The following is an 11,203-nucleotide window of genomic DNA, read 5'->3' on the forward strand; positions in this document are numbered from 1 at the left end:
TTGCTGGTAGCTCATGCAGGTTAAATAAACTCGGGGAGGTTTTTTTTCTAGTTTCACCTTCCTGGACTTTGCTGCTCAGCTGAAACGGTGGTTCCTACTCTCTAGCCTAAGTCACCTGCTGAAAAGTAGTGATTTACTCTTTTTCTCTGACTGACAGACTATTTAGATAGCAGAAAATGTAAACTCTACCTTGGGCTTACACCAACTCCCATATCCTTTGAGCTCAAGCAAGGTTCTTGCCTTGCTCCTCTCCAGTTTGTCTACGTCTGAATGGTAGTGCCTATGCACACTCACTGCTGAAGGCTCACCACCAGCAGATAGCCCTGACTAACCTTGCTTCTGTTTGACCTAGAGATACCACTTAATACTCAGAATAACATTCCTCCCCCCCCCTCCTTTTTATGTGATACTTCATGATCCATTGGAAGTTCCGGTCTCTTTTTTCATATATCATTTATCCATCTTAAGTAAAAAGTACACTTTATTTACCAAGTGCAACACTTGAACTGGACAGAGATATTCAGTCAGTGTTTCTTCCTTCTCAGACTCAAAATGAAAAAAATTCTGCCCTACTCCTAAATTTGCACCCCTCTCCAAAATGCTCTTTCCAAAATAACACATAACTGTTGAGAAGAGTTTTTTCAAGCAGGTGTGGACAAAACCACCAGACTACCCAAGTGTGCTTATCAAGATACTGTCACCTAAGCCAAAACCTTACAGTCAAGTATACCACATATATAAACTCTTTCGCTATTGTACACACTTCCCCATTTAAAAAAAAAAATGTATCTGACAATCTGAGCTTGATAAACTGTTATCAGTTGTGTTGTAACCTGCTAAAAAAATCCATTTTTCCACAGTGCTAGCATGCAATGCTTGAAAACAAAATGAAAGGCTGTTGAAACACGTTAGATGACCAAAGGTGTCATTTTTAATTATTATCAGCCTTTTAATGTTGTCAGCTATTTGCCCAACCACCAGCACATCAGGACACTATCAGGATCATACTCTGTGCATAGCAGCACCTTAGACAAGCCATATGATACAGCAAAGTGCTTACTAGTGGATTTAGACTGATGTTAAAACTTTTTAAACTTTTTTAGGGCAGGAATGGGAGGAAGGAATCCTTCATTCCTCGGGGCTATGAAATCACACTCACTTCTTCCTCCCTCTTGACCCAGCACTTACTTCAAAAAAAAAACAGAAGAACTTCAGCAAAAGCTGGGCTGGGCAATGTCTGACCACTAAGCACCTGTGCTGAGGTGTCAGTGTCTCCTCCTCAGTTCTCCTGTGCAGTTCCTAACAATTTTTTCAGGCTACAGCTGTACCTCACTGCTTGGCATCAAGCAAGCGTTTCTGAGCACACCCACAATCACTGTCCTCACAGGGATCTTTCAGTGCTTCCCCAGCATACATGGTAATTTTGGGGGTGTACATGGGGCCTGGGAATCTAAACTTTACCGTTACAACAGTTGTGCTGTGCCACTGGTTGTGGCATTGGCCTTTCACTGAGATTTTTTTGGAGTAGCAATACTCCACTAGTGTGGAACATGTTCATAAAGAGCTCGCACCCGCTGTTTGGAACGTTCCATTTATTTCTAGCTTCCACGAACAAGGTAAGAATTACTACACATGGACTTTTGTTTCATAGAAAGTTTAACAACAGAAACAGGAAAAACATTCCAAGGTATTAGTTGTAGGTCATGTAGCGGGGGGTAGCACTGAATTTCGCATACGATTTGATGACTTTGTTCACAGCTTCTAAGAAGTCCTTCTCTGTTGCGATTTTTCGACGTGCTCGGATGGCAAACATGCCTGCCTCTGTGCAGACACTGCGAATCTCAGCTCCTTTCAAAGAAAGGGATAAATAAATTCAACACTGACTGTAAGTGGAAACGAAACACACAAAATTGTTAAAAAAAGATCAGGTTACCTGTACTATTAGGACACAGTCGAGCCAACAGCTCAAATCTGATGTCTCTTTCAACACTCATGGAACGAGCATGTATCTTGAATATGTGAGTTCTTCCCTGGAAAAGATTGGAAGATAGAAGTGTTCATGCTCTGGAAGAGGAAATGATTTGACCTGCTCTCAGCGTGCAGCTCTCCACATTCAGAGCAAGGGCAGATGGAAAGTAAAACTCTATTTGTTGCCTAACTACCGTTTCCTGTGTTTGGACTAGAATGTTTGAGCAATGGAAAACTAAGTGTCCCTGAAACAAAATTAAGAAAACAACTAGAAGAGCTTTAGTGGTAGAAGTACCACAAGAAATCTCTCTCAAAGGAACTAAACAAACCACACTCCAGCTTCAGAACTAAATCGTGAAGCTGGTTAAAGGATTCTTTATCTGTTGAGTCAGAAACATACAATGAATATAGTATTTTCCATGGCTTCCCAACAGGGACAGAATCTGCGCAATGTGGGAAAACCAATTTGAAATATCTTTAATCCCCCAAATTTCCATGTACGTTACATGCAATGATGCCGCATTTGTTAACTCTTCTAAACTGCTTCCAGACAATAATGTCTGAAGTGAAGAAAAACTCTGATATCAGAACATGCCTAACAATGAAAAGGAAGCATTCTGACCTCAAGGTCAGGCAAGCTAAACTCGATCTTCCTATCCAGCCTCCCAGGCCTCATCAGTGCTGGATCCAGAGTATCAGGTCTGTTTGTTGCCATCAGCACTTTGATGTTGCCTCGCGGATCAAACCCATCCAGCTGGTTGATCAGCTCCAGCATGGTACGTTGCACTTCATTGTCCCCCCCTGCCCCATCGTCAAAACGAGCACCTGCAAAGAGAAGACACGTGTATCTTACAAAATAAGAGAGGGACCTTCAGAGCATGGCAGAGATGCCATCACAGGTGCTGTGTAGAGGATAACATGGAAGATACTTTAAGTTACAAACAAATATTTGTGACAAGCTTAAAAAGGTGCGAGAGGATTATCTGAAAATGACACATTTCAACCAAAAAGTGATTTGTATTTTCTCTGGTTAGAAGTACTGTATCCTCACCCTTAATATTAAAGGGCCTATCTTCCTGTCTAATAACTGACCAAGCTGCTGAAATTTATGAACGTATTTTGTTTTTTTCCTCCCCTCAACCAAAATCCTCCCCCATTTGCCTGTGTGAAAGCTGTTCTGCTCCCAAAGGGCTGAAGTACTTCCTTTGGGGAAGTAAATTCATTTTACTTTCAGGCAATATGAAAGATTAAGTATACAGTCCAGAACCTGAAGCAGGTTTAAGATAACAGTACTTTTTTTGAACACTGTACAGAGATTTTTCAGCTAAAGTTTAAATCATCTGGGTGTTTCAAATATGTAGAAATGACTTCTCAGCCAGGCTAAATATTTTCAAGCTATATAAACCACTTCAATAGTTTCTCAAACAGTAGATGTGTCCACGCTGTTAGTAGTTTTGCTAAGTATTTAGGTAATTACAAGCACATTTCTTGAAATGCAGCAATCCAGATAAAGAATTACAAAGAAAGACAATTTAGAAGGTTTTCATACAAGATTTAGAGCTATGCATGCCAGAAACGTACCTCCAATGGCATCAATTTCATCAAAGAATATAAGACAAGCTTTTTTAGTTCTAGCCATTTCAAAGAGTTCACGAACCATTCGAGCTCCCTGAAAGCAACATCAAGATTTTGTTAAGGCCCATTCAAGGAAAGATATCAAAATCAAACTTTTCATGCTTCCAAACAATTCTAAGTTTCCAATGACAAAACTCTTTTATTTGTAACAGTATGTATTACCAAACATTCATAAATCCTAAGGCAATTTACAAAGGAGAGACAGACTAGTACACTTAAATTCAGGAGAAGCACAGGATGAAATGATTTATCTCAGGGCCAACTGAAAAGTAAGTGACATAGTTGAGAACAGAATCCTAATCCTAGCGTCCTCCTAAACCACAGATTAAATTCTGCACTGCGAGGTCCATTTCACTGTTGACACCATGGTTCAGGTTTTATAACTCATTGTCTGATTCGTACCCTGCAACGATTTGTTTGACAGTTCCTCCACCCCCTTGTATCTCCAGAATGCAAGTACATTCATCCATCACATCTATCAGGGTGTCTGGTCTCTGCCAGTGGGGAATCTGCAATTCACCCCACCTTCCATAGGGTATTCGCTCTTACCTCTCCCACATATTTCTGTACCAATTCAGATCCAATTACTCTGATGAAGCAAGCATCAGTCCTGTTAGCAACAGCACGAGCACAAAGTGTTTTGCCTGTACCAGGTGGCCCAAACAAAAGTACTCCTTTGGGAGGCTCAATTCCAAGGTTAACAAATCTTTCAGGCTGTAATGGTGGTAAACAAAAAGCAAGAAAGTTATCAATGAAAAGAAATTTATACTGGGCAAGGCTGGTATTCATTTGTCAAAACTAAGCCCATTTTCACTTAGTTTTTGCATTCAGCTACACTAGCACTTGAAAAAACAAGATAACAAGACTATCAAAATACTTTTAACATATTAAGAAAAGCTTCAATCTGGAGGTTGCTTACATGAAGCAGAGGGGTTTCAACCACTTCTCTCAGCTTTTCAATCTGCTCTTTACAACCACCAACATCACTGTAAGTGACATCAGGTTTCTCTTCTACCTGTGTAACAAAAAGATAAGAGATTAGTTGAATGACCTGATGCTGCCTATCTCTCCAGGCTTTCAATAGACCAAAACAAAATCCAGTCAAAGTAATCAAAATTACAAGGTAGAAAAATGTAAGGATAAGTAAAGGCAGTACTCACTTGCATCATGGTGACGGTGGGATCAATCTTTGGAGGCAAGGGGATATGGATCTGATACTTGTTTCTGTCCACTCTGGTGAAAAGGCATAAACAGTATTATATTAACACCTGTTAATTAAACTGTCATGAAGAAACAACTCCAAATTTGAAGAAGGTGAATTCTTAAACTGTTATTTTCTCTGGCATCAAGGGAGCCCAGCCCTAAAAACCAACAGGCAGAATGGGCTAGAAACTGGAATCCCTGTTTTGCAGGAAAGTACAAGGTTTCCAAAAATATTAATTCCAAAATATTTTGAAAATTAAACTTCAAAATATCCAACAGAGCAAACGGGAAAAATATTGACTCTAAAAAGTCAAAAGGACTGGCTTCACCTCTTAAGCAAACTTTCTTGTAGACACCCTGTGTCCAGACAGACTGCCAAAGAGGAACCAGGCCATTCAGGCTCCCTCAAGCTCTCATGGGCCTGAACTGCAAGCTTGAGGTCCATGATGCAGTGTTTTCATCAGAATGATGTCAAAATCAAACCATTCTAGCAGAGCATGCAGATTTCTGAGAATTGTTTTCTAACAGCAAGACATTATTGTTACAATTTCAACCACCGCAGAAATATCAGATAACAGTTGTTGACATGTCAAACTGATCAATCAGATAAGAAAGAAATTTTACTGGAGGCTGAAGCTAACACAAAGACCTTACTTACCCAACTCTCATGCCTTCTTCTATGTCAGTAGGTGCCACCTGGTCACTGAGATCCACCACAAATTTAGCAAACTGCTTGACATTGATAATGTATTTGGGATCCTCGGAGTCTGCATTGATTATCTTTGTACACCTAACGCAGGACAAACAATTAACACCACCAGGTAAACAAGCTAACTGCCTGGTTATTTGCATTAGCCTCAGGAAAAAGATGTTAGAAAGAGTCTATATATTCTCCAAATGTACTTAAAGAGTTATTGTACTTGTGATTCTATTATTATAGTATCATGAAACTGTTACAGAAATAAGTACAAGTATAAAATATGTAACACTTGATCAAGCATAACACACAACAGTAAACAGCACATTAAACATGGGCAGGATTTGAACCTTCTTTTTAAAAAAACAAATCTACAAATAAGTTACAAGCCACATATTTATATCGCTTAGCAGCTCCATTGCAAAGAGGAACAGCGCACCTACCTTGCAACTTGCAATGGCTGCTCACTTTGAAGAGTTTGCTTATCTGCAGCAAGATCCCAAAGGGCCGGAGGAGCCAGGCCAGTGTCCGATTCCTTGATTCCTATATAAAACACAGACAAGCTAAGGGAGAAGAAGCTAACTTCAGCAGTCCTTCACACACCAAGGACCTTACACATAAGCCTGAAGGAAGCTTTTTGAGATCATATGCACTCACGCACATGAACACCCCTGACAGATTTTCTAAAAAACAAGTTTTCTTAAGAGAAAAGGTCTATGTGACTGTCCACCTGAATGTGCAGACACCAGTCTATCCATCTCCTGATAAAACTTTGCAGCATGTGGACTATCCCAACCAAATCTGACAAATATCTCACGGATAATCATGTTTCTAAAAGTTTCAGAAAAGGAGTGAAACTCTGCAAGTGCTTTCACTGAGGGAAAAGCTTTAGTGCAAGATAGCAGAAACTAAGGAATTCACACAATTGAAAAACATTACAAATCTTCCAAGACACAGGTATGAGAAGCACCATCTCCATGATACATGAAAAAGAATAAAGGAATAGAATAATAGCAAAGAATAGGATAGGAAAGAATAATTATATATCTTGAAAGAGAAATTCTGATCTTCTGGGCAGGTCTTCCACACTGATTTTAAATGCTAAGTGTTTTGATACACTTTTCCTCCTTATACAAGGACAGCACCACTAGTTACATGTTGGTTTTCTGCAGTCTACTGAAGTTCACTCACCATTCAAATGCAGTTTGACACACATCACAAGTTACATAGTGACAGAAAGAGCCATTTGTTACATGCTACCATAATACATAAACATTTTGAATAAAAATACGTTAAACACAAAATTTCTTAATCACGCATACAGATTACTTAGCCCTGCTTAATTAAAAAGAAGATCACGACCTACAAAGCAAAAGTTTCGTGATTACCAAATAAAGAAATATATCCTTTTTGGAAAAATAACAATAATAAACTAATGTAGTTGTTTAAAAGTCAGCTTCTTAAAACGCTCATCTTGATATATGTGGCTCTTTTACTGAAACTTATCTTAAGAAAGAAGGGTACCTGTAAGCTCATTGATTTTCTTAAGAAGTTGTTGAATATCATCTTCCACTTGTTTGATTTGCCTTGAATATGTGCTCTGGCCCTGGAAAAGAAGAGTAACTGTGTAGCTTTCATAACTCAAATTATTTTATGTTCAGGAAAAAATGCCAATAGCTACTTAGTATCAAAAGGTTCCATAGATTGTCTTGGTATAACAAACAGCTATTGATCACAGCCAAAAAAGACAGCATTAAGCTCCAGCAACAACATATCCGTTCACCAAAAATATGGAGTTACAAAGTACTGTTACACAATTCTGACCACCATCCAAGTGGAAGTTTTTCCTGTTTGTGAGCTTCAAGGATTTGTTTTTCCTTTTAAAACTGTTCAGCCTCATTTTTTTAATTTTCTAAAGTTAAAAAAGATATATTAAAAATTACACATAGAAAGAGTTCTGTATGCATTATCTGAATAGCACAGAAATGAAAAATTATTTGTATGACAGCTTTAACTATCTTACCCAACCTCCCCACCATTCACAGAATATAGCAGGAAGATCATGGGGCAAATCGCTAAATCAGAAGTCTGATAAAATCAGGCTCACATCTGATAAAATGCTTTACTATCTTGTCCTGCAGAAAAGATCTGGATTTCACTTACAAGAACTCCTTCGTATCAATTTGGCAACAAAGGAAGCCACAGTAGGCACAAAACATATTTCAGTCCTTCCACAGTTCCAGAGTTTTGTAAAAGAGTCTTAGTGCCATTAAAATTCAGAGTTCTGGCAAACATATTCAAATCCAGGAATACACAGAACTGCAAGTTTTATTTTTATGAACAGTTCTTTCACAGACCCACAGTACTTTCTGATGGATGGAGAAGACTTGCATTTTAAGCCTTACTGAACAGGCAACAGGCCTTCCAAGATCACATTATCTGTGATAGTACCTGTGTACCCCCACTAACGGCTTCTAGCCTGATGGCTGATGACAAGTAAATCCGACAGGGAGGACAGATCTTAAACATATTGTTTCTTACAAAATAAGGAAAATAGTTGGTCAGTGAAAGAACATTACAAGAGCAGCAGCTGTTAGACCCCTATGGCAAGCAGCCAAGATACAAAACAAACATAAAAATAGACTTCATTAGTTCCAGGCTTGGGGATTGAGTTTGGGGTTTGGGTTGGGGTTTTTTTTGGCAGGAAGGGAAAGAGAGAAAAGGTTTTGGCAGGAGAGAAAAGCAGTAGGAGAAGCAGATTTACTAACTACTCCCTAAATAAATATCACTCCACACTTGTATTGAATTCGTAACTGGAGTCTCATGTTTTTTCTCTAACACTCTCACACGTGTATGTGTACTTACATAGGTTTTCAGCAAGGCAATATCCCCTTCATCCAATGCTGAAACAACACAGAAAAGACTTAGTGCCCAATTTCAGAAACAGAAAGAGAAGTACCAAATTTGCTTCTAAAGATGAAAATATACATTTTAAAGAGATTATTTTAAGTTTATGTCTTTTCACTAAATCAAAGTAAAACCTCAAAGTATCAGACAGAAATTAAAGAAAAACAAAACAGGGTCTCCAACTACTCCTTTTGGATCAAAGGTATGTACTACCCAGAGCTTACAGCAAGCAAGCCACTTAAATTTTACTTTGCTCGAAACAGCTTATCAATCTGTGACTGTACAGAAAAGGAATTGGAGAAGAGGAAGTCAAAACTTTACCTTTTTTATTTTTGTTTTTCGGTGTTTAAGAAAACATGAATTACAACCAAAATAATTTTCAACACTTTCTTCTCTTTCAAAAATGCCCAGCATGAGCAGAGAGCAGCAACTAAATCAAAGCTGGGCTCAATAACTGTCCCACAAATCATGCACTCCCCTCTTCTATATACTGAAAAGCTACTGGAAACTACTAAAGGAGGTGTACGCAGCCTGGAACCAGTAACTAACATAACGCTGAGTTTTAATATTGTAAAATGCAAAACATATTAATGGTCATTATTGATGAGATGAACAGTTTTTTGATCCAATATCCTCTCTCCAACAAGAATGGCTACAAATGTGACAAATACACAGTGACCCCCCCTTCACTGCAGAGATGATATTTATTATTATCAGCTCTTAAAAGATTTTCTTTACATGAATATTTCTGATAACTTTTTGAATCCATGTAAACTTTTGGCAACCTTTGACACAACATGCAGGAAGGAATCCCCCAATTTAATTAGGAATTGTGCTTCCTTTCACTTGTCTTAAACCTGGAATTCGAAAATGTTATTCGGGCCTCGGCATTCTTGCGTTACAACAAGCAGCATCAGCTATTAAATGCACAAGCTTTACCACAAAGTTCCATGGGATTGCTCCAGTGAACTCTCAATTAAGAAAAATATAACCTTGTGTAACTATTGTTCCCTATTTACTTCCATATAACCTGTAATTTAAGAGATCTTTAATATTTCCTCTCCCTTCTCCCAAAGTCATCCCTTTTCCAGACAGAGTCCTAGTCTTCATCTTAATCATCCCTGACACTCTCATTTTATATCTTTTCTAATTCTACTATGTCTTTTTATGACGGAAGGTGCCAAAACCATGCAATATTGAAGATCTGGTTATGATATGTATTATACACTATTTTGGAAGGATATCTTTTACGTTGTTTCCTCTTTCTTTCCTAACTACTTGTATTATTCCATTGACACATCTACTAAGCACTGTACTGCTAAAATTTTAAAATCTCTTTCCTGAGTGAGAACAGTTCAAAGTCCATCACTGATGACATACAGTATTGTTTTTCCCCTCCAGATGTATTACTTAACATATACTGATATGAAATAAAATGGCAAATGAAATTCAAACAACACAAGGTACAAGAGGGAATTTTCACAGTTGGCTGTCAGGGTGTTGGTATCACCAGCAGGAGCTGCCACCTCACTCTGTCCCACTTCCACCGAATTACTTACGCGTGTGCTAGCAACGCACAGCATTTGGCACTGAGCTTTGCAGGATTCCTCCAAAGATGTAAGAAAAAAAAAAGTTTTTTCTTAGTCTGCTCCCAACTTTTTAACTAATCACTAAACAAAGGGCATTCTCTCTTACCCAGAGCAATTTGGGCTTTTTAGGAAATTTTATGAGAGCTTTAAAAAGCCCTGAAAACAGTCAAACCAGCTTGTACTGTGCGGATCCCCCCCCCCCCCCGCAAATCTTCAGTGGCTCTTTCACAAAACTTGAGGAGCACTGACAGTTTTCACCTTGATACTTCTTTAATTCCCTAATTCAATTATTTATCACGCTATCTACCAATTTATCCCAAAGCCCCATAATCGGACTTCATGGTCAGAAATTTCCTCAATTTTTCTTATAAACCTTTAATAAATAAACAAACAAACAAACAAACAAATAAATGGCTGCACCCATGTAACTGCTCTGCCTCCCCCCATGCAAGCGCCCCCGGCCGAGACAGGGCTCCGGGAAGGCGAGCGCCGCGCCAGAACCAGCGTTTGGGGGATTTTAAATCTGATTTTCTCCCTTTTTCCCCTCCCAGCTTTCTTTCTCTCCATCAGCTCCTCTCCTTCGCCCCCGCTGGGCTGCGAGCGGCCTCCTGCGCCAAATGGCGGCCGGAGCCGCCCGGGGGCTCCCCGGGGCACCGGCCCCCGGTCCCGACGGACGGGCTGGCCCCGGCCGCGCCCCGCGGCGCCCCTCACCGCGGATGGGCTTGTCCTCCTTCTCCTCCTCCTTGGTCTTCCTCTGGTCGGCGCCCAGGTAGTCCGGCATCCCCGCGGCCCTCCGCGACGCTCCGCCGCGCCCGCCCACTCGCCCTACCCCGGATGCATTACGCAGCAGCGCCGGCACCTTCCGGCCGGCCCGCGCGCCGGGGGGACGCGATAGGAGGGTGCACCCGGCCCGGGCGCTGCTCACCGGGCGCGGTGCTGCCCGCATCTGCCTCCCCCCGGCGCCGCCGCCGCGGGGGTTCCGCCCGCCGGGACACGCCGCCGCCTCGGGCCTGGCTCCGGCCTCGCGGCAGCTTCGTGCCTGTCGAGGCTTCGGCTTAGCTGCCAAGCGCGATTTCTGCAGGCAGCTGCTCTGTGTTTAACACAGCAGGAGCACGCAGCCTGCCACCACTAACGGGAAGCCACGGAGTTTGTGTTACTGCAGCGCGCTTTGCAGTATGAAGTGATCTAATTAGGGTATTGCATA

At 40.7% G+C, this 11,203-nt stretch overlaps 1 protein-coding gene across 1 annotated transcript; it reads right to left on the minus strand.

The window, feature by feature from the left end:
• Nucleotides 1-1,575: 1,575 nt before the first annotated feature.
• PSMC2 (proteasome 26S subunit, ATPase 2) lies at nt 1,576-10,830 on the minus strand. The gene is made up of 12 exons (XM_067316675.1): nt 10,711-10,830; nt 8,369-8,406; nt 7,028-7,109; nt 5,947-6,046; nt 5,465-5,596; nt 4,764-4,836; nt 4,523-4,618; nt 4,153-4,317; nt 3,550-3,637; nt 2,591-2,793; nt 1,934-2,030; nt 1,576-1,848 (listed from the first exon to the last, which is right to left on the minus strand). The coding sequence occupies exons 1-12, from the start codon at nt 10,778-10,780 to the stop codon at nt 1,691-1,693; spliced, it is 1,302 nt and encodes a 433-aa protein (XP_067172776.1). The 5' UTR covers nt 10,781-10,830; the 3' UTR covers nt 1,576-1,690.
• Between the last annotated feature and the right edge of the window lie 373 nt (nt 10,831-11,203).

The sequence above is a fragment of the Apteryx mantelli genome, chromosome 1, assembly GCF_036417845.1.
Source record: "Apteryx mantelli isolate bAptMan1 chromosome 1, bAptMan1.hap1, whole genome shotgun sequence".
NCBI classification, from domain to species: Eukaryota; Metazoa; Chordata; class Aves; order Apterygiformes; family Apterygidae; genus Apteryx; species Apteryx mantelli.